The sequence below is a fragment of the Pelophylax lessonae genome, assembly GCF_965119305.1.
Source record: "Pelophylax lessonae genome assembly, chromosome: 2".
In the NCBI taxonomy this organism is placed as follows: domain Eukaryota; kingdom Metazoa; phylum Chordata; class Amphibia; order Anura; family Ranidae; genus Pelophylax; species Pelophylax lessonae.
In genome coordinates this window covers 213984253-214009103 of record NC_138769.1, presented here as the reverse complement: position 1 = coordinate 214009103, position 24851 = coordinate 213984253, and the positions used below count along the sequence as shown (strand labels likewise).

Genomic DNA, 24851 nt, shown 5'->3' with positions numbered 1-24851 from the left:
GAAAGGACAGGCAGTGCTTTTTAAGGTAATTCAGAAGCCATCCGGGTGTATTATCTGGCCGTGTTACCTCAAGAGCAGTGGAGCTTCAGTGAGACATGTCTGTCTCCGCCGGCTTCATGCATGTGCCCCATAATATATCATATTCAACCTATTTAAAATTCATGGTATGGTATTGGTCAAATAAAATATCTATTTGTATAATGTTTAATATTTTCTACTTTCCGAGGCAGTGAATTTATGAAGATTTCCACTTCCCTTGGTGAAAATGTGGCGTTGAGAGACTCCAAATCTTCGGGAGCCAGGGATGGTAAGGAGATTGAGTCCAGAAACTCAGATATGAGTTCTGTTGATGGTTTAACCATGTCAGGATGCGTTTGAAGGTTGTATAACGAGCCATAGTATTTACTAAAGGCATCCGCTATACCCTTGGGGTTATAGATTTTTTCATTGATATCTTTATCAATAGGAAATACAATCTTTTGTTTTGCCACTTTCTCTTTTAGTTAGTGGGCTAGTAATTTACCCGCTTTGTTCCCATAGCTGTAAGAGTGAGCTTTAAGGGATCTAATACGGGAGTCATGTTGATATATCAATAATAAATGTAACTCCTGTCTTGCCTGAAAGAGCCGTTCTCTGGTTTATTGGGAAGAGGACTGTTTCCAAGGTCTGGATTTCCTCTAGGAGGTTGTTAAGCTGACGCGACCTTTGTTTTCTCACCCTACTACTGAGTTGAGTTAGAATGCCCCTAATTGCCGCTTTGTGGGAGTTCCACAGAATGAAAGGGTCAGACACTGAGGGGGCATTAAGTTTAAATAACTCTGCAAGAGCATTTGTTATTTCTTATTTATATTGAGGATGGGAAAATACGTATACATCATTTCTCCACTGTTTGCTCTCGTTTCAGCTCGGATCTGTGGTAGGGATGGGCTGAACGACCCCCTGTTCGGTTCGCACCAGAACTTTTTCGAACATCGCAAAAGTTCGGAACCGAATAATGAACCCTATTAAAGTCTATGGGACTCAAACAGTAAAAAGCAAAAGTGCCCATTTTGAAGGTTTATTTGCAAGTAATTGGCCATACAATGGTTATGGGGGTTCAGGTACTGCCCTGGGGGACATGTATCAATAAAAAAAAAAAGTTTGTAAAAAAACGTAATTTTTAAATGAGCAATTATTTACTGATGCTTAAATTGAAAGCATTAAAATGAAAAATAACAATAAAAATGAAAACATCTTTTCAATATAGTGCCTGGGGGGTCCCCTTAGTCTACCAGTAAAGTGGCACGTCTGTACTGTGTACTGTTTACTGTGTAGAAGCTGCTGCAGAAATAATTGCATTTAAAACCAAAAAAAATGACATTTACCCTGCAAGCTTTCTTTATTTTGTAAACAACGGCTTGGGGAGCCAGTCTGTATGATGAGCAGTCTGTATGATGAGGTCACAATATAGTACACTGGGAACAATATTAGAGATTTTTTGGATAAATTCTGGTGTCGCTTCCACAGACTTTGATACTGAAAAATTGATCTTTGGGTGTCGAAGGCGCCTTCACGCCGTTACTCTATAGAGGTACTCTTGATGAAAGCAAGAATTGTCTTGGTGTCCAAACATGAAATGATATGCACCTGTTAAACAGGTTCAGAAAAAATGGTCTTTGGGTGTCTGTGGCACTTTCACACTGTAACCCTATAGAGGTACTCTTAATAAAAGCAAGAATTGGCCTTGCTGTCAAAAATTTAAATGATTTAACACCTCTCAAACAGGTGTGGAAAAATGTGTCTTTGGGTGTCTGTGGCACCGTCACACCGTAACCTTATAGAGGTACTCTTGATGAAAGCAAGAATTTGCCTTGCTTCAAAAATTTAAATAATATGCCCCTGTCAAACAGGTGCAGAAAAATTGTTTTTTGGGTGTTAATTGTGCCAATGAAGCCTACACCTAAAAATTCCTTCCAGATAAAATCAACACTCACAACACTAGGCAGCCTAGAGGTCTTGCAGAGATTCCACATCCCAAAAATACTTAATCAGTGACATCGGCATCAGGGGCTTCATAGCTGCTGGTAATCCAGGACTGATTCATTTTGAATCATTTTATTTAATTCATTTTAAATGTGAGACGGTCAAGGGAGTCCCTGGACAGACGGGTTCAATTATCAGTAACAAAACCTCCAGCAGCACTGAATGCCCACTTGGAAAGCACGCTGGATGCAGGGCATCCCAGCAGCTCAATTGCATGCTGGGCAAGTTCTAGCCAGTGGTCCATTCGATGGATGTGGAAGCTTAGAGCCCCGGGTGGCGAGGACTAAAACAATTGTGAAATGCATCACTTAAGCGGCCCCCTTCTCCACTGATCCTCTCTTGACCAACAGAAACCTCAAAACTATGTTTTTTTACGACATTGTAACCTACCAGAGTCAGGAAAAGTGTTAGATAAACTCCTCTTTAAAGTGTCCTCAAGAAATGTTATGTTCTGCACCCTCTGTGGGGACGGGATGAGTTCTGAGACTTTCCCCTTGGCCAAGGAGGGTTGCCAACCAATAGTGATCAATCTCCTTGATGCCACTTATTCTTTTGGTCCTTTCGCAGGCTTTGAAGCATGAGGGAGCCCATGTACCGCAAGTTTTTGGAGGCATGAAAAGCAGACTCCTCGGGGTCACTGAGGATTACCGTATCTGGAATGCCTTCTCCCAGTCACGTTCTACTCCCAAGGGTCCTGAGGATGGAAAACCATCTATGAAGGTTTGACGAATGTCTTCCTCTGCTTCAATCCCTCCAAAACTGCCAGAATCCTATTCCTCCCTCTCCTCTTGTGCGTTCCAGGCTCCAGCTACTGTGGCGTGAACCACCTATGGGCCTGCCCCTGCAGAGCTGCAAGAATCTTTGCTCCAGTGTGGTTCATGTCCCCTAGACACACCAAATGATGCACTGCATGGCACCTTTTAGCCTGACTCATTGAATAGCCCCCTGAACACTTAGGGGGTACTTGTGGTTCATAGGACAATTCAGCAGAAGAGGGCATGGAGGAGCAGGTGGAGGAGGGGGTAGAGCTCACAAATCTCGCATCATGACCCCTAGATATATGGAGATGAATCTCGCATCAACACCACTGGCTGTATGAAAATGTGGTGGCATAACATGCTTCCAAATTGCAAGTAGAGTTACCCAGTGTGCTGTGAACGAAATATAGCGTCCTTGACCATGCTTGCTGGACCACATGTCAGCAATAGCGTGGACCTTGCGGCTGACTTTCTTGCCCAACAATGCCTCAACATTGCCTTCAACGTGATGGTACAGAGCTAGAATGAGCTTTGACAAGCTTGCATTTAGACACTGGGTATGTGGATGGCAGCGACTGTATTTTTTTCCCTGCAGCAATGGGGCGAAAAATATTCTGGCTATAGTTTACAGCCGGTGGTGTGCTACTGGCAGATGTGCTGCAAGGACCCGGGACACCCTGCGCTATACCATCATCCCTGTCAGTGGAGGCTGCTGAGAGGTCATGAGGTATGGGGGGTAGACTGAGACGAGTAGGGAGGAGGAATGGAATTGCATCCCTTTGTGTGGCTTTCAGGTGCTCTTGCCAAGGGGCTGGTGGGAGGTTAAATGCCTTGTTAAGCATGTGGTACCCAAATGGCTGGTGTTTTTGCCACGCTTGATGTGCTTGAGACAAAGTTTGCAAACTGCAACTGTGCGAATAGCTGCACATGTGATAAAAAAAAGACCCAGACAGCTTAGCTGTGGGATGGGTAGCTGTAAGATAACAGCTCCACAATGTGATGGAATAGGGTGGCTGCTCTCTACTCTTCCATGATGGCTGCCTTGTTGGGGTTGTGCCTCACCCTCACTTTCCTCCTCTGCTCTATCTGGCACCCGAGTCGCGTCAGTGACCTCATCATCATCATCATCTCCTCCATCCTCATTACCACTGGAGACAACTTGACAATATGCTGCGGCTGGGGGAACATGACTGCCAATTTATGTACCAGTGTTCTCCCCTCTCTGTAGGCTCATGTTCCTACCTTCCTCAACCTCAGAACCAACATCTGAATCAAATAAAGGCTGTGCTTTGTCAAGGAGCAAGTGGCTGACGCTGTGTTCAAATAACTCAGCTGACTCCTCCATGCCTGATGCTGGGGCTTTAGCAGGAATAGCTGTGGACATGGAGACAGTTTTAGCCACTCTGGCAGCTGCAGTGGACTGCACACTTGTCTCTGCTTGGGTGACGGAGGATGAGGAGGGGGAGGATGGTTTAGAAAGCCAGTCAACCATCTCCTCTGCATGCTGCAGCTGGATAGCATGGCAACATCACTACATAGAGGAAATTAGGCCCTGCCTGAGGACTGACCAAGTTCATCTTTGCCCATGGACACATAAGATGCTGGCCACCTCACAGTGCCATGGGAATGTCTGCCTCTCCTTTTTGGCCTCCCAGACATGATATGGGGGGTGTTTATTAACAAAATGTAACAAATATGTGAACATGTGTACGTGGATGCAATTTAATCAATGGAAAGTGGTGTTTGGTGCACTTTAACTTGAGTACTCACTACACAGACACACTCCAGCGACACAATACAATATACTGCAGTAAATATGCACTAACACACAGAAATATACTGTGCTAAATGTTTACTAATGCCCAGAAATAAATTGCATTAAATGTGCACTAATGCACATAAATATACTGTGTTAAAAATGCAGTATGGCACTGAAATATACAGCGTTAAACCTGCACTAATGCACTGAATTATACTGCATTAAACGTGCACTAATGCACAGAAATTTACTGCGTTAAATGTCCACTAACGCACAGAAATATACTGCGTTAAACGTGCACTATTAGAAATATACTGTGTTAAACGTGCACCAACGCACTGAATTATACTGTGTAAACGTCATGTAACACACTGAAATATACTGCGTTAAGCGCTCAGTATCGCACAAAAATATACTGTGCTAAATGTGCAGTAAAGCACTGAAATATACTGCATTAAACAAGCACTAACGCTCATAAATATACTATGTTAAAGGTGCACTAACGCACTGACATATACTGTGTTAAACATGCACTAACGCACTGAAATATACTGCGTTAAACGTGCAGTAACGAACCGAAATATACTGCATTAAACGTGTACGAATGCCCAGGAATATACTGCGTTAAACGTGCACTAACGCTCAGAAATATACTGTGTTAAATGTGCACTAATGCATAGAAATATACAGCGATAAACGTGCATTAAGGCACAGAAATATAAAGCGTTAAACGTGCAGTAATGCACTGAAACATACTGTTGTAAATGTGCACTAACGCACTGATATATACTGCGTTAAATGTGCACTAACGCACAGAAATATACTGCGTTAAATGTGCACTAATGAACAGAACTATACTGCGCTAAACATTCAGTAACACACAGAAATTTACTTCTTTAAACACGCACTGAACTATAATGCAATAAACCTGCCCTGACAAAATAAACTGACACTAATGTAAAAATGAATGGTCACTACACTCACACTGACTGAACCATCACTAGATTCACACTAAACTGATACTCTACACTCAAGAGCAATGAGCCATGATTGGATAGAGTCATCATTACTTTCTCCATTCATGGCTCTGACAGTACTCTGTGCCCTGATTGGGCAAAGCTTTCAATGCTTCAGCCAATCAGGGATTCCAATGCACTGCGTGGTGGCGCAGTGCAATGTGGTCATTCAGTGGGTCAAACAAACAGTTGAACAGCCCGATAATTCGGGTGTTCGTCAAACTGGCGAACATCCAATGTTTGGCCCGAACGTATGCTCAGGCCGAACCGTTCGCCCATCCCTAGTCGGTCGTCAGTGAAAGGAAAAAATCACCAGGTGTCCGTCATCAGTTTGAGAAAAAAAATATTTGGTGTCGGAGATAAGTCGGAGGAAAGTGCTACAGTATTAGAGGTCAGTGGATGGAAAAAATGCTCATATGTCAATGGTCAGTGGATGGAAAAATATTCAGTGGTCAATAGAAGTAAAAAATACTCTGGTGTCAGTTGTTAGTGGGAGGAAAAAGTGCCCGATATTAGAGGTCTGTGGGATTTCCCTTTACATTTCAGGACAGTCCAGCAAAATTATGGACTGTTGGCAGGTATGACACAGGTATAAATACTTGAAAGAGGTTTTAACTCTAAGCCACATTATCTGATGCTAAAGGGAAAAAAATCTCCATTCATGGATGCTTTAATAGTGCCTCAATAATATATATATATATATATATATATATATTTTCTTGTAAAGATAAACATTTTGCAAACAACATATTTTATTCTTCATTTTGTTGTTATATTTCAGAGTAGGTTTCCCTTATTACCTGGACCTGTGCCAATATAGAGAAGTAAAAACAATTTATTCTCGTGGTAAAAATACTGACGCAATCAACAAACATTGGCAACCACAAGTAACAGTAAACTGCCAATAAACATGCTCAAAACATTTTAGGCATAGTAATATTTTTCTCCACATAGTCATGATAATAGTAGTGTGCATGATCATAAGAAAATAAGTTAAAGTAGGGCTACAGCCAAAACTCTTTTTTTTTTACCGAAGAAAAAAATATGTATTCTAATAGGGTCTTTTTTCATCTCCAACTGTGTCCTAATTTCTGAAGCTAACAAGATCACTAATATCCAGAATAAACAGACACCCTGCATATCTTTGTTGCTTTGCCTGCTGTGCTGTAAGATAATTTGAAGTTAGATAGCCTTAGCCCTGTCAAACTCCTGGAAGATATAAAAGACACATGTTAATGCAAATCTGTATTGATTAATACATCATTAAATGTATGTTTTTTAATGCTTAATGCTAGCAGTGTAAGTATCTGAATTTGACTTAGCATCAGCTTCTTTCAGTCCCTGTGCAGCGGAGCTAAGACTGAGACGGGGAGAAGCATCACAAAGTACCAGTCCTTTGTGATGCATTGCTTATCTGCTAACAAGAAAAGTACTGATAGGGGGACTGTGACACATTAGTCTGCTGTTTTTCTTTCATTGCCCAATTATGGGCTGGGGGAGGGGCAAGACCTGCAAGTGTAACTTAACTGCAGAAGAGAAAAATCAGGTCTCCTGCCCTGCCAGACAGGACTGTGCTGTGTGGCACAGCTGTGTAAATCTAAGGACTGGATGGTCAGACATGCAAATTCTTAAGCAGGTAAAACAGCTACCATGTATTTAATCTCTATAGTAAGCTGTTTGCAGGGAGTTCAGCTTTAAGCTCAAGAAAGTGAGATCCAATTGATTTGTCCCTGATCCTACCTAAATCATGAGAGGAAGACAGGGGGGAAGGGAGAAGGAATGGGCAAATGCAAGTCTTATTTTTTTTAATCGTTACTGTATGTGTGCAATTTGTGGTGCAGGGACCCCTAAAAAAAAAGGTGTAAAATTGTAGATATAGAGGTATGGCCACCAGTGCAAAGACTGTAGCCTTCCAATTTATGAAGCTTTTACAGGACCCCCTCCAACCATTATTTCCCCCTTTCCCCACCACCTTTACCCCTGTTTTACTCCTCTTTGCAGCCTTTACATACTGTAACTGCAGAGGTCCCTATAGGGATGAGTTGTCAAATCATCATTCACAGCACAACTACTCAAAGATAGATATGGAGCCATGGTGCCCAATCTGTGGCCCTTTGGCAGTTTTTGTGTGGCCCTTGGGGCCCCTGCAGACACCAATCCTTTCTCCCAAATCACCCTGCTGTAGCAGTGATTATAGCAGTCTAATGTAATATGTTTCTGGAAGCAGGTCTCCAGTCTCCATCAACTACTATAATATGCTTACAGCTTCTTGGCAGTCTCATGCAGCATTTCTGCAGTCCCTGACCATCTCCTGTGTCATGTCTGTAGTCCCTGACCATCTCCTGTATCATGTCTGCAGTCTCTGACTATCTTTTATATCATCCCTGCAGTCTCTGCCCATCTCTAGCATCATATCTGCAGTCTCTGACCATCTCTAACATCATATCTGCAGTCTCTGACCATCTCTTGTATCATGTCTGCAGTCTCTAAATATCTCTTATATCATGCCTACAGTCTCTGATGATCTCTAGTATCATATCTGCAGTCTCTGACGATCTCCTGTATTATGTCTGCAGTCTCTGACCATCTCCCGTATCACGTCTCCAGTCTCTGACCATCTCTTATATCTTGCCTGCAGTTCCTGACCATCTCTAGCATCATATCTGCAGTCTCTGACCATCTCTTGCATCATGTCTGCAGTCTCTGACCATCTCCTGTACCATGTCTGTAGTCTCAGGACATCTCCTCTATTATGTCCACAGTCTCGGGTCCTCTCTAGTACCATGCCTTCAGTCTCTGACCATCAATTGTATCATGTTTGCAGCCTTTGACCATCTCCTGTATTATGTCCACAGTTTCTGACAAGCTTTTTTTATCCTATACGCAGTCTCAGACCATCTCCTCTGTTATGTACATAGCATAGTCTCTGACCATCTCTTGTATTATGCCCATGGTCTTTGACTTTATCCTGTTGTGTGTCTGAAGCTGAATATTCACAGAATTTTAATGTGTGACCCTTTGGTGATGTTGAAGGCCACACTTGAGGGCCCCCATATCAAGAAAGTTGACCACCACTGATATAGAGGATAATGACCCTTCTAAATGCATTCTCAATTTCTAAAATCACATGACCAACATGAGGGGAAGCAAAGGGAAGAATTTTGCTCTTTGCACTTGGCAGATCTGTTGTGAAGGAGGATTTGACTGCAAAATATAATTTCAAAATACGATGAATTCAAAATATGATTTTAAAGGACTTTGAACTGGTTGAACTAAAGCTGCGGCACAGTTGCAACCACGGTAACCTCGGCTCCCACACTAATACAGTAAGTGTTTACTGGAGTTCTTCCTTAAAAGTAAACCATTTAAAGCTTTTTTTTTATTTACGTATACAGGCGTTTTATCGGTAAGTACCATAAAAGACAAACCTAAAATTGCATCAGCCTCTGTACTGAACTAATAGCAGCTATTTGCTAAGTGTTTTAAGCCCCTGACCTCTTTTTATAGTTAAATCCAAATATGAAATCTGTTTCCAGTGTGTAATGTAAGCTAATTTAATTTAAGATACTGTAATCTTCTTCTTTGATCGTGCTTTTCTAAGTATCTATAAGTCATCTCCACTGTGATTTAACATAAATGCGTCTGAAACTTCTCCTACAAAGTAAGCTAACGATTAGTTATAATTGCTAATCTATTGAGTTGCACTTTACAATTTGCATTTTATTCAGCTCTCAAAGTATATGTGTGAAACTCTATTATAAGAAAAAAAAAAGAAAAGAAAAATCGCCTTATAAATGTCTTAAAATACAGAGACAGAAATGTAATCCTCTCAAAACAGATTACATATTAATCTTTTGCATGTTCTTTTTTAAATCATGTTCCAGAAAGTCGATTTTTTTTTTAAATACATTATTCCTCTTTTCACATTAAACTTACCTATACACAGCCGATTGATAAGGATATGAGCTGTTATGAAACATCACCACTCTTAACCACCAATCAAGTCAACATGACAAAACGGTACTGGGTGGAGCTTGGTGATGTCACAACATTAGCTCCCTTGCTGGAGTGTAGGATGCGAAAGTGGATGAGCATGATAAAATTTTCAGCAAATAAGATTTTGCTGTGAAATGGCTGATTTCACTGTCAACTAAATATTAACAAAAAGGAAATGCTCACCTTCATTCACTGAGCTTGCTTGAAAAAATGTTTCTTTTTATATATAGGGTATACTTTTGGGCTTGTAATTAGAGCATTTTAGTATATTTAATTTTCTTTGAGCTTTTTTTCTCATTTTGTAGTATATTTGATCATTATTTATGACCTGTTGTTTTAAGTTTTCTATTTTACTTTTTTCTTACTGCATAAAAAACTTAAAGGGGAATTCCAGTCAAAAATGAAATTTTTGCTATTACTTGTATGTAAAATATTTTTATCTTTGATATTATTCATTTTCTGAATAGCTGCTTGTCTAGCCTATAAAGTCGAATCTAGACTAGACAATTAGCTTCTTCCTGTTGTTCAACCTTATCTTCCTCTATCTGAATTCTGCATGCTGCCTCTCACTTCCTGAAAATGTTGTCATTCTCTCTTGCACAGGCATGCCTACTATTGATTCCAACTGCCCATGTCCTGCCTCCATCTCTCCTCTCCTTAGTCAGACAGAGATCGATATCCTCCTGTCTTAAAATTGTACAGACACTTTAGTCACTCTCTATGTCCCTCTAAGACAGCAATAATAGCACAGGTTAAAAAAAAAAACCTGTTTCAGATGACACCTGAAATATCACTCACTCACTAAGCACTCTATGCACGCTGGACCGGGGGGGGGGGGGGGGGGAGTGACGTCTAATGCATTGCCATGTAAATGACGTTGCTTTACAGCAGACGTGCAGCATCATTTCCCTTTACCCTGTGTGCCCATAAACCAGAAGTGATGTCAGGCGGTGCAATGTCACTTCCGGAAATTAGTTATGTACAGCTGCTGTAAACGGCGGAATAAGCTGTGGAATGAAGAGCACGTGACCGGCGTAATTTATATAAAAAATAAGGTACAAAGATGGATTTTTAATTTGTGTGCACAATACAAATCGATTGCAATAGCTGATTATATGTCAGTAATGACTTTTACTGCTGTTGGTTCTGAGGATGCGGAATGTAGGAACATAAGCCCTCAGAGAGGGGAGAACACTGGTACACAAATTGGCAATCATGTTCCCCCAGCCGCAGCGAATTGCCAAGTTGTCTACAGTGGTAATGAGGATGGAGGAGAGGATGAGGTCACTGGACTTGGGTGCCGGATAGAGCAGAGGAGGAAAGTGAGGGCGAGGCACAACTCCAACGAGGCAACCATCATGGAAGACTCGAGGGCAGACACTATTACGTTACATTGTGGAGCTGTTATCTCCCAGCCCACTTGCCACAGCTCAGCTATTTAACTATTTTTTAGGAAAACATGAAGCCATGAAACTGGGGAGAAAATGATTTAAGATGTGTAATGCCCATCCTGGGCATGTAGGCACAAGTTTTATCCAGGGTGTTTCCATTGTGTGCGACGATTTTGTGGATATTTACATTGTGGCATAGGAAGGCCAGATTCTTGAGGTTGTTCCAGAATGATACGCTAAGTGTAGAGCAATTTCATTCCTCTGGTGAGGTTGGTGACAGTATGGGTTTCACCATTTTTTTGTAAATATCAGGGTAGCAGGATAGTGCCATTTATATTGAATGTTGTGGTTATGTAGCACTTTATTGACAGGATTTAGTTGCCTACGTAATTGAAGGGTATATTTGGAGAAGTCTGGAAAGATCTGTATTTTTTCAAATGGAGCAGGGAGGGTACCTCCAGCTCTGGCTGCCACCAAGAGCATTTCTTTGGCACGAAAAAAGTGTACTCTCATCAGTGCATCTCTTGGAACAGAGACTGCTAGGTAAGATGGTTTGGAGATTCTGTGAATATGATCTATTGAGATTTCAAGAGGAGTGGCGCTAGACAGGACAGCTTGCATACATTCAGTTGCAATTTTTTGGAGGTCAGCAGGTAAAATTAACTCAGGTATTCAATGTATGTTCACGTTTTTACGGAGAGACCTGTCTTCCAGGTCCGCCAGTTTGGCTCTGATCCAAGACTGATCCTCTTTGATCTCATCATAAGCATCATAAGCATCAATCAGGAAATCCTCTAAGACTCCTAAAGCAAAAATTAAAATAACAAGGATAAGGAAAAAGAGAGACCAAGGGTCCTCTTCCATACAGCTCTGCAGCATCAGCCTCACTCACCTATGTGAGAGTCCAAATCAAATGTCCACCACCATCCAGCCAAAGACAATTAGAGGGGAGCCCATCCCTTTAAGTACCCATTCCTGCCAATGAAGCTGCCGCCTTGGTTTGGTGCATATATATTGCTGTGGGGATGGGTATCCAAATATTATGTACATCTATATTCAGTTTTATGGAATTTATATACTACAATTGTTTGTTGCTCTACCATATACAGCCTATTCATATTCGTACTTTGCCCCCACACTCGCCGGGGAGACTGACTTGTGGTGCTGTCTTATATCTCAGTTTACGCTGGGCATACTGGGTAAGCTAGGCTTCCACATTGGCTACAGGGTATAGTTATCTATTTATTCTTAGAGGAATTGTCTTTATGATATCTTTCTGTATGTTATGCTGTAAATATATAATCCCTGCAGATAACTACTCTTTCAAACACTCCTGAAGATAATTCCGCAAAATATGTTGAGCAAAACTGGCTAAGTGTTTAAGACCAGATGTTTGATTTGGAGTACTGATTACATACCATCCATCATTAGTCCAGTTTTGAAAGAGTCATTAATATGATTTTATATATGATTACCGGTAATTGTTTTAAAAATTGTGTCTATATACTTTTTGTAATACAATATTATGGTTTTAAACCTACAGTATATACAGTGCTGTTTTAGTCTGTGATGGTACCATAAAAGTCCATATTGTGAGGCGCATGCATGGCAGCTTGGTATAGTTGTTTGATGCAGAAGCTCCGACCCGCCCCGGCGCGCTAAAGTCTCCCGCATCCACAGGAACGGCAGCCAGATCTCGGGGAGACCCCCCCCGATCCCACCTATGCTAGCAGGATCAGCGCGGATGAACTTAAACAGCCAGATCGCCGTGAGAGCTGACCATGTTGCGGCCTTCAACATGGCATGCCACACAGGCAGGCTCTGCTACAGACTCCTCAGATGATGTCTCCCAAGTTTTGCCCAGCACCTGCATCCTCCATGAGTACACCTTTTGTGGGCCCTGCATCCCCAGCCTCCACTGAGTCCCTCATTGGGAGCACTTTGGACAATCTAACATGCTCCCCTATGGAAGCAGGTGCTTTTCAGACCCACTTTTTATCCCACTCTGCAGGATTCAGTCCTGGCAACCAGGACCCTGTCTCAATAATGTTTACTAAATCTGCTGCACTCTTGGGGCGTGGCCTCACTAACACTGCCTCCAGAATTGCAAGCGACATTAAAGCAGATCTACACAATATATGATCCCGCATAGAAGCTATAGAGCAGCAATTGAATTCTGATCACATACAAGATCTCCAGACACAACTGGACACTGCTATTAAAAATGAATGACTTTGAAAACAGGAGTAGGAGAAATAATTTCAGAATTAAAGGCATTCCCGAATCGATAAAAGATGTACCAGAAGCTGTCCGATCCTTTATCAAGGAGCTTCTCCCAGACATTCCCCTTTATAGGCTGGGACTGAACAATGCTTATAGAGCCATTAAACCTCCTTGCAAGGATGGTCTGCCTCAGAACGTGATCGTTAAACTACACTACTATGTCGCCAAGGAACTGATGAGGAAAGCCCGTTCACTGCCTCAAATATATCTCCAGGGCCATCCTATCCAAATCTTCTCGGATCTGTCACCGTCTACAAGCCAGAGACGGAGATCCTTCAAACCATTGCTGACAGCACTTAGCCTGAAGGAAATAAAATATTGGTGGCTTTTCCCCTTTCAGTTTGAAATTCCAAAACAATCAGAAATCCTACACTTATGCCACTTTTCAAGAGAGCGAAAATCTACTGCTGAAATTAAAGTTAATCTCGCAGGGACCCTCCTCTCCTTCTAAAGGCTCAGCTTCGGGTCCCTCCAAGTGTCAACTCCCCTCCAGTCCACTGTCCCCTTTGTGGCAAAAATCTAAAACCAAGAAACCTAAGGACAGTCGCCCTCCCTGTCCTCAGAAATCTGTTGTGTTGCTAAATCCTTCCAACCTGGAAGCCTCCTCTTCTCCATTGATTATTTTTTGTCTTCTTTCGGGCACATCTTCATGGACGCTGAATCCTCCTGACTACAGTCTGATTTACGGAAAATTTCTAGTTCACCTTCAGGTTAATCCTATTATATCTAAATGTTTGATGATCTCCATTGATCCTTCTGTGCCATAGGTTAACATAGCCCCTTCCCTTCTTAGACATAATTCCTTACACTGTTGGGGGATGATTCCTAGGTTGAGAAAGTCTGGCCAGTTTGTTTCCATCTGTCTTGATCCCACACATACGTAGCTACATTTTAATACCCGCTTTAACTTCCCCCCCCTTTTTTTGTGTTGCTGCTGTTCGATTATATATCCTAATATGTATCACGTTGGGGTTCTTTTAGCTCTAAACACACTCACGGCCTACTACTAGTTCAGCTTTTTTTCCTTTTTCTGGGAGCTAAGCAGCCGGGGAGGCACTCATGCCCCTTCTCCCATGTTGGAAACTTGGCTCCTCTGACTTTCCAAAATGGGACTACCTCCTCTATACTGGAGGAAGTTTTTGTTTTCTACAAGGAAGGCCTGGAAGTTTTCTATCCTCCTCGCCTCCTGGGTCCTTTCTCGACCCATTTCACTTTCTCCCTGTTACTTACGTTCCTAGTTTTCTCTAGTGTTCCTAACTATATATTTTCTTCCTTAGAGACCAGCTGGGATGTTCAAGCCACTTTTATTTGTTTCTACCCTATGACCAACTTAAGTATAGTGACTCACCAAGCATGCATTGATCCAGATCATGGTGAGTGTATGTTTTATCCTGGCTTTCTATTCCCTCATGCTCCATGGCTAACACCACACTATCCATGCCTCTACTAAGGGTGGTATCCCACAACACTCAAGGCCTGCATTTACCAATTAAACAAAGGAAAGTTTTACAGCATTTTCATACTCACAAGGTGGATGTAGTTTGCTTCAAGAGACCCACTTTCCTAAACTGTACTGCCCTTCATTTATTCACGCTAATTTCCCTACACTTTTCCTGGCCAATGCAGAAGATAAAACTAAGGGGGTGGCGATCCTAATTTTATGAAGCTGTAAGTCCTCGCTCCTAGCTGAATACAAAGATCCAGAGGGAAGATTTATTCTTGCTAAAGGGACTATTGATGGTCAGATCTTCTCGTTTATCCCTTATTACGCGCATAATTGGAGTCAGACACAAATATTTCAAACCATGTTTAAAAATGTGAATTCGAAGGTTTGGTCTGACCACTCCTCAGTCTTTCTAACCCTCCAATGTCACTCAGGTCAAAGAGGAGACTTCAACTGGAGACTCAATTAATCCATTCTCTGTGACCCCATAAGAACAATTGAGATTGAGAAGGCCATTCAAGAGTATTTTCTCCTCAATGACAATTAAGAAGTTTCACCAGAAACCCTATGGGCAGCCCACAAAGCCACCATTAGGGGAAAACTCATCAAATTCGCTTCTCAAATCCACAAGGCTAACCAAGCTCAACTTAGCACTCACTTCCAGGGCAGTGAAACGTTTGCACTGGAGTAATGCATAGTTTTATTGTCAAAGGGACAAATTGGGGACTGGAGATAGCAGGAGGTACTTTATCCCAAAATCCAAAGCGAGTCTTGGAGACCTTTAAAGAATTTTACCAAAAAATTTACAACCCAGGTACGTACCCATCTAAATCCAACCTTGATTGTTTTCTAGACTCAGTTCAGGTTCCCAAATTGGAACAGCGTCATCGATAGAAATTAGAACAATCTCTGCTGATGAAGAATCACTTGTAAATTAAAACCCTTAAAATGGCTCTACCCCTGGCCCTGATGGCTTCTCTATCCTATGCTACAAAACTTTTTCTACTATGCTCTCTCCCTACCTCACTCGCTTTTTCAATGCATTAAGACAAGGTGCTTCCTTAGATAGTTCTCTTAACTCAGCATACATATCGGTCATTCCCAAATCAGGCAAAGTCACATGCTCAGTGAGTAACTATCGCCCTATATCTCTTATAAATAATGATCTTAAGATCCTGACCAAGATCCTGTCGGGCCATACATCCTCCTTCATAAGTCTTTATATCCATAAAGATCAGGTGGGTTTTATCTCCAGGAGACAAGGCCCTGGCCAAATCCATAGGGTGATTAATATCATATCTCTTTTACATTCTCGTTGGGATGGTGGTCTGGCCCAAGAAGGACTTCTGCTTTCTCTAGACCTACAGAAAGCTTTTGATTCTGTATCCTGGCCTTACTTGTTCACAGTCCTAAAACTTTGGGTATTTGGTGAACCCTTTTTAAACATCATAAGCGCTTTATACTCATATCCGGAGGCTCAGATACATCTGCAGGGTTTCTACTCTGAAACGTTCGGCATCTCAAGGGGTACTAGACAGGGCTGCCCACTATCCCCTTTGATTTTTGTGATAGTGATTGAATCACCAGCTATAGCTATCAGAGTACACCCTGATATACAAATGCGCCCCTTTTTGCTGATGACCTCTTGTTGTTTGTGTCTTCCCCATTGGTTTCTCTCCCCAATGTCTGTCAGGTCCTGGAGATCTTTGCCAAGGCATCAGGCCTATGGTTTAAACTAAAATAAATCACAAGCTTTAAACATTAATCTACCAACTCCCCTGGTCGCAACACTTCGGGGACAGTTTGACTTTGCATGGAGTGAATCAACGATTCTGTTTCTAGGAGTTAACCTCCTAGGATGGAGCAACTTTTTGCAGCTAATTACCCCCCCCCCCCTGCTGAGAAAAGTAGAATCCGAACTAGCTCAATGGTCATATCTGGACTTGCCCCGTCTAGGTTGAATAAATTAGGTCAAGATGACACTGCTTCCTCGAATTCTCAATTTTTTTGGATCCCTTCCTATCCCAATCTCAGGGAGATTGATTAAATTAACTTGGGGATTAAGGGGACACCGCCTGCCTAAGGCAGTTCTTTTCCCTTCCCGTAAACAAGGTGGCATGGGTCTGCTGAACCTCATGTGGTATATCAGGCGGCTCAACTGGCCCAAATATCCGAAATGTACTGGTGCTCGGGACTCCCCGATTGGATAGGTATGGAAAGGCAAGCGGTCCGTCGCCATACTTAAGACTACCTATGATGGTGCCCTCCCAAATTAAGACCTGCAATTGCTCACTGAGTTTGGTACAGCTGCCTTTGACTTGTTAGGTCTACTCTGTGTTCTCAGCTGCTGCTAGCCTGTTTACTCCCTCTGCTTTCCAGAAAAGCTGTGAGAACTTTCTGGATCATAGGTGTAGAGCAATGCTGCCATGTGCTTGCTTTTTGTTAGACCTCAGGTGGGTGTCCTGAGGGCCTGGATGCTAAAGCTAAGGAAAGCTGACTGAGAGGCTTACTACTGAAGATGTAGTCTGGTATCACTGGAGAAAGGTGTCCCTTAGAAGTGGGAAGGAGGCAATAAACTGTCCCTGGAATTTTTTGTGAATACAGATGGTTGTGAGAGACCTTAGGGACTTGTGGCTGCTGGCATGCCTTTTGTGCTAGAGAGTCAGCTGGGTGTTTGCTAAAGGGGACATCAGCTGGTGTCCTGAAGAGCTTAGTCTGTTTAGTTCTCTGTGAAGGAACTCTTCTCCTGCTGCTTTAAAGGAAGAAGCTGGTTTGCTGTTATTTGCTTCAATTCCAAAGCCAAGTCCACAGTCTGCTATATGTAAAGGACTTCTGCTTCAGTTTTACAGAAAGAAGTTTACTGTCCTCAATTTGTACATATATTCTATTTTTGGAGTATCCCACTAATTTCCCTTAACCCTATCCAAGGTCTCCAAAAATAAAAACAACACCCCTGGACTGGTTATTGAGGAAAAGAGTGACTGTGTTTGGGTGTCTGGCTGTGGAGCAATTCACTGAGGAAGAACCTGGGCTAAAATTCCAGGGGCTCCTATGGGAGTAGTGCTACATTTGGGGGCTTGGTCCGGGATTTTCAACATGGCTATCACATCAATTGCTATTGGTAACAGAAGAAAACGGGAGAGACTGTCAGTGTTATTGTGTAGATTGTAGGAAGGCATTAGGGATGTCAGATTGCAGGGAGGCAATCAGTATGGAGAAGTGTGGTGTCACAGTGGGGAATGTCTGCTTTAAAGTGAAAACAGCTGCCCCTGCAGGAGCATTTTCAAGTCGTACCGGTAAGAGAGTAAACTCGGGGCACAAGTAAAGTCTGCCTGGTGACAAGCTGAGTCACCACCAGTGTGTGTGCTACAAGCAAAAATGTTTGCTTTGCAGTAGAGACTGTTGCCATTGCAGAAGCATTTTCAGTTAGCAGTGGTGAATGAGTTAACGGGGGGGCTGGAGTGAGAGAGTCCATAGAGTGCCAGTGAAGTCTGTTGGGGACAAGTGAAGATGCCATCAGTTTGTGCTGTTGCACATGCTGCCTGCTTTACAGTAGAAATTGCTAAGGCCCAAGATCTTCTGAATGATGGTGGTGAAAGAATTAACTTGGGGCCTAGGAAAATGAGCGCTGGAAGAGTCTGCCCAACAGGTGGAGCAATCGCCAGTATGCCAGCCTATCAAGAGAAGCGGGTGGGGTCACTGCCCAGTTTAGGCCAATCCAGGAGGTGCGGTAGATCTGTTGCATCACGGGTTTAGTCAAGAGGAAGCCACATGCAGAGAGCACAAAGGTGGTGAACGCAAGGGATAGAGAACTGATCGTGAGCACCAAAGTTGCTGCAGAAAGTGACAAGTACCCAGATAGGCTGGCGGAGCTGCAGAGCAGGATGCTAACCGATACTGGAGTACAAGGGATACAGTTAGCAGGGGACGGACAGCAGCCCACTACCAGTATAGCTACCAAGGCGAAATACCAGATGGCTATAATGAGAATCTTGAAAACCTATGGGATCCAGAGGCCTTATTCCACAAATTTCTCAGGTAAGGAGGTTCCAGGGGCATTTGATCCTGGGTTACAGAGTTTTGAAAACATGTTCTGGTCCATAGCGGAGGGGTTGGAGGACTGAGAGTCAGTAACAAGAACCGAGTGGGACTGGGGAGCCGATGTGAAGGAGGGCTCACAAGCTTCTGACCCGGACAGTGCTGAAAGGGAGCATATTGCCCAGCTAAGGCAATGTGCTACTGGACTTGATCTCAGCAATTTGTATGCAGAAAGGCCTGACCTATCCCCACCTTGCACTATGGCCCAAGCTTGGGCACGAGATGAGGTCTACAGACATCTTATCAAGATAGCTAAAAGTCTGTTTGTCCCATCAAGGAAGGGGGACCCAGATGAGCTGCCAAGATTCTCTTATTTCCAGCAAATTGTGCATGTACCTGATCTGAGACTGAAATGACGAGGTAGGCCTCTCTTATATCTCCAGCTCAGGTCCCACTCGATGGAACAGAGGTTACAGAGGGATAGGAGGAACATGAGAGGCAGCAGGTGTTGATAGGAGTGCTTGCAGCAGGTTATGCGGTCCCAGGCAGGCTGGCAGAACATCAGGTCAGGAAAAGTAACCAGCCAAAGGTAAATGGGCACTCTGCATGGGCGGCAGGCTCCAGATACTAGGCTTGTCAGAGCTCCCAGTAGACTTAAGACAGGAGTTCACTGTGGTGAGCAGAGCTGATAGAGATAACAGCCAGGAAAGTACTTGAACTGGATGTGGAAACAGAGTCAGGAACAGAAGAGTCGTCACAGAGATAGCCGAGATCAGCACCAGGCAGGCAGAAAGGTAAAGAATCATAAGGCAAAGACCTGGTCAGGAACAGAGTCGGGGTCAGGAACTGGCAACAATGTAGAATCAGGATCCAAGTTCAGGTCAGAGGGAAGCCGGGTAAACAACAAGCAGAGTAGCAGCAGGGGCAGGGAATACCTGAAAGACCAGTCAGCACTTAAATTTGAGCAGGAGCATCCCTAAATAGCCCATCTGGTGCCAACATGCACTGAGTGCGTGCCCATGCAGGCTTGTTCACTATTCCGTGCATGCACATTTCTGCGAGCCAGATGTCTGATAGGTAATCTTTGACAGGCCTTGGAATATGGTTACGATCTCCCCTATTTTTTTGTTTTTATTACTATATACTAAAACTTGACATAACTGAATTGTGAGTTTTATAATTGACCTGTGCCACTGAGGTCTGGTTTCATCTATTTGAAATTATAGAAATATTAAGAAATGTAAAAAAAAGAATAGATTAAAACAAGTAAATATATACTTTCCTATCGATACACTATATAGTATCTATATACTAATGCTATCAGCATGAGGATTAAAAATAATCAATGTTGATTGGACGAGTAAAGTTTCACTTTTAAACAAGAAAAATGAAAAAAAAAAAATGTAAATGTATTTTTTGTTTTGAGATATAATCAGTAATACAGTCAACCTAATCATAGCCTGGTGTTTGCCTCACCTATGTCAATGCAGGTTTCAGAACTGGCTTGCACCTCATTTAAGACTTCCTCCTGCTGATCGTCAGAGCTATGCTGGAAACCACAGTGATGATGGGGAAAGCTGGAGACCTGTTGAGATTTATCGGCTATCTAGTAAGAGTCAACACGATCTGGCAGACACAAGAATCTGCAGCACTGTTACTAAGAAGAAATCGTGCAGTATAGAGAACATATTGAGGAAAACAGAGAGATTCCAAAAGTGGATGACAGCAAAACGCCTCACCCCAGACTTAGTACAGGCAAGTGGGTAAATAAATACTACATTAAAGCTGAACTCCAGGCACAAAAACCTTCATTTAAATATATTACTCATTAGCCGCCAAATAATCAAATCTACTTTGTCTTCTCTAAATTCCTTTACAAACACAGTTATTACCTTATACAAACCAGTGCAGAGAGCAGAGCTATGGGAGGGATCCAGTGGGCCCCACCAACCACAGGTTACCTGCAGAAAACTACAGGAGGGGGCATATATAAGACCAGTCGCCTTGCACAATGAGAAAGAGCAGCGGGGGCTGGTCTGCATTACAGGAAGTTGCAATGAAAACATTTTACACTGGATTGCTGCACAGATCTGGAAGAAATGCACAATGCATACCAGAATTAAAGTTAACATATACAGTATCCCACAAAAGTGAGTACATACCCCACATTTTTGTAAATATTTTATTATACCTTTTCATGTGACAACACTGAAGAAATGACACTTTGCTACAATGTAAAGTAGTGAGTGTACAGCTTGTATAACAGTGTAAATTTGCTGTCCCTTCAAAATAACTCAACACACAGCCATTAATGTCTAAACCGCTGACAACAAAAGTGAGTACACCCCTAAGTGAAAATGTCCAAATTGGGCCTAATTAGCCATTTTCCCTCCCCCGGTGTCATGTTACTCGTTAGTATTACAAGGTCTCAGGTGTGAATGGGGAGCAGGTGTGGTAAATTTAGTGTTATCACTCTCACTCTCTCATACTGGTTACTGGGGATTAAACATAGCACCTCATGGCAAAGAACAAGAAAATAATTGTTGCTCTACATAAAGATGGCCTAGGCTATAAGAAGATTGTCAAAACACTGAAACTGAGCTGCAGCACGGTGGCCAAGACCATACAGTGGTTTAACAGGACAGGTTTTACTCAGAACAGGCCTCACCATGGTCAACCAAAGAAGTTGAGTGCACGTGCTCAGCGTCATATCCAGAGGTTGTCTTTGGGAAATAGACATATAGGTGCTGCCAGCATTGCTGCAAAGGTTGAAGGGGTGGGGGAGTCAGCCTGTCCATGCTCAGACCATACGCCACACACTGCATCAAATTGGTTTGCATGGTTGTTTTCCCAGAAGGAAGCCTCTTCTAAAGATGATACACAAGAAAGCCGCAAACAGTTTGCTGAAGACAAGCAGACTAAGGACATGGATTACTGGAACCATGTCCTGTGGTCTGATGAGACCAAGATAACCTTATTTGGTTCAGATGGTGTCAAGCATGTGTGGCAGCAACCAGGTGAGGAATGCAAAGACAAGTGTGTCTTGCCTACAGTCAAGCATGGTGGTGGGAGTGGCTGCATGAGTGCTGCCAGCACTGGGGAGCTACAGTTCATTGAGGAAACCATGAATGCCAACATTTACTGTGACGTACTGAAGCAGAGCATGATCCCCTCCCTTCAGAGACTGGGCCGCAGAGCAATATTCCAACATGATAACAACCCCAAACACACCTCCAAGATGACCACTTCCTTGCTAAAGAAGTTGAGGGTAAAGGTGATGGACTGGCCAAGCATGTCTCCAGACCTAAAGCCTATTGAGCATCTGTGGGTCTTCCTCAAATAAAAGGTGGAGGAGTGTAAGGTCTCTAACTTCCACCAGCTCTGTGATGTCGTCATGGAGGAGTGGAAGAGGACTCCAGTGGCAACCTGTGAAGCTCTAGTGAACTCCATGCCCAAGAGGGTTAAGGCAGTGCTGGAAAATAATGGTGGCCACACAAAATAGACACTTTGGGCCCAATTTGGACATTTTAACTTAGGGGTTTACTCACTTTTGTTGCCAGCAGTTTAGACATTAATGGCTGTGTGTTGAGTTATTTTAAAGGGGACAGCAAATTTATACTGTTATACAAGCTGTACACTCACTACTTTACATTGTAGCAAAGTGTCATTTCTTCAGTGTTGTCGCATTAAAAGATATAATAAAATATTTACAAAATGTGAGGGGTGTACCCACTTTTGTGAGATACTGTACATGCCTTTGTATTTGAACATAATTTGCCTATCCTGGAGTTCAGCTTGAACAAACGCAACATTATATCTCACTGGGCTTTATAATCAGAAAACAATGAAGGAAAATCTTTTCAAACTATTTTTGTTGTAGACAGCTACCGGATGTTTGATTTCATATATCAAGAGCAGAAATGGGGGAATAAAAAGGGGAATTGTTTTGTTAAAAATAATGACTCTTCCCACACATATTACATATGCCATGTGCACACACATTTTTTTCCTCCATAAATACTGTATATAGAGCATATAACAGGGTATACAGAAACACTCACACCGGCCTCTGCCCTGGAGGAGCTAATCTTCCTCCCCCTTCGCTCCCTTTATACCTGCCCTATCTTCCTTCATTTGACCCTCCCCATTCTCTCTCCCTCTCCCCCCTTTGATTTTTTGTCTATATACTATAAATCTGTATCCCCTCCACAGTGCCTATTTCTATGACCAGGTACTGTGGGAGGAGTTTTACGCCTGCTGTGTTAGCTTTCAATAAGACATTTTATAAGGTGAATTTACCAGTATGCGACCTTCCTTTCCTATGACATGCGTAAATAGGAATTTGTTTTAGAGCAGGAGTCACTTATATTATTTAGCTTTTTTTTTTTTAAGGAATTAATAACAAGATATTTTCTAAAAAATAAGGCTGAAGAAATGATTTTTACATTAATTATATCTATTCTATGTCATTCAGATTAATACCGTTTAGAGTACTGTATGATAGCAGAAAATGAAGGTTGAAATTTATAGGTGAGTTTGTTTTAATACACATTGCCAAGATATCATCACAGACACTAGATATGAATTTAATATGGTAACAAATAAACAGTTAATCAGATTTTTATGGTAAGTCCATACAATACATTTTGGGTAATGTAAAATAGAATCTGCAGAGATTGTACAACCAAGTTGTATTAAGCATAACCAGCTTATTGAGATATTAATATATTACATCCTGACTTAAAGTGGTCAGGCAGAGAGTTTTTAATTTTTTTCTTACCTTACTGCACTCATACTACCTTCTGCATGCAACTCCCCCCCCCTCCCCAGCCCCCTTAAATACATACCTGAGCCTGATCTCCATGCAGCGATTTTACAAGGCTCTCTTTCCTCTCCCCCTCCTCATTGGCTCAGATACTAAAGCGGGATCTATTGGCTCCCTCCGCTGTCAATCACAGTGATGAGGAGGCGGGGGGGGGCAGGGGCCAAGCCTTATAGACCAAGCATGTATGAGTGCCCCCATAGCAAGCAGCAGGGGACCCATAAAGAGAAGGGTCAGGGTTGCTCTGTGCAACACAATTGCATAGAGCAGGTAAGTATAATATGTTTGCAAACAAGAGAATAGACAGCGCTATCTGGATTGTTATGAGTGAGATTGAATCCTCAGAGTGTATGAAGCACAAGCCAAAAGTAGGGGCTAAAAATTTGTGACTTATTGTTCACAGTAAAGTTTAAAACCATAACAGGTTGTATGATACCAAGCCAATGTGGGTAGATGTAGACGGGCTAATATCCACTGGGTCCGGTGGGCAGGGGAATGGAAGGAATCCCCCATGGTGTGTAGCAAGAAAGACTGGGGACTGTCTGAATCCAGTTTCCATTACCATACAATAGAGTAGCCCAGCCTCTAAATGTTTAACCCTTTGTTAGGATAGATAGTGTTCAAATCTAGTTTTCAACTGATGAGATGATATCTGTCTGCACAATACAGGCAGGGCTTATAATAGGCAAACACAACTTACATTTACAGGATTTTACATGATACTGTATATTTTGCAGAAAAGGTACCTTGTGTTCTTTGTTGTCTGTTTTGTGTGACTGACACATGCATGATGATTGGGTGGCGGGTATGTGATTATACTATGGTTACTACTAAAGCTACTATTGTCATTGTACAGGCCTTTTTATTGCTAATATTTTTTCAATAAATTTGTGCACTTTAGCCATCATTACCTGTCAAACTTGCCTATTATTAACCACTTTCTTTCTATACCTCTGGGGAGCTTTACCCCCAGGAGTATATAAACTGTTTTTTTCTGTATGCAATTGGTTATTTAGCGAGTACCTTACCAGTGACATGGTATATATATGATGATTGCATTCTCTCCCCACACCTTTCCCTAAATTTCTTACCATCTAAAAAGGTAAGCTGAAATGTTTTAAATATTTTTTAAAGTATGCTTTGTGAACGGGAAAATGCAACAAATGTAAAGTAGGTGCTATCTCCATTTGGCTGCAAAAGTGGAAATATGCTTTACCCTGTGGGTTTAGGAAGTTCTAAAATCCATACGGTCCCTTATGAGGAGGTGATCATCGATGACACTGATAGGGGCTTCTTGGGGGGTGGATTCAGTTGCTATAGAA

General features: G+C 42.4%; 1 protein-coding gene across 1 annotated transcript in view; it reads left to right on the top strand.

Annotated features, from left to right (window-relative positions):
- DIPK2B (divergent protein kinase domain 2B) overlaps window positions 1-24851 on the top strand; it is a 107052-nt gene that overhangs the window by 7309 nt on the left and 74892 nt on the right. Inside the window, exon 2 of the mRNA XM_082247430.1 lies at window positions 20198-20462. Coding sequence (XP_082103556.1) covers window positions 20198-20462 — 265 coding nt within the window. The remainder of the gene's footprint in view (window positions 1-20197; window positions 20463-24851) is intronic.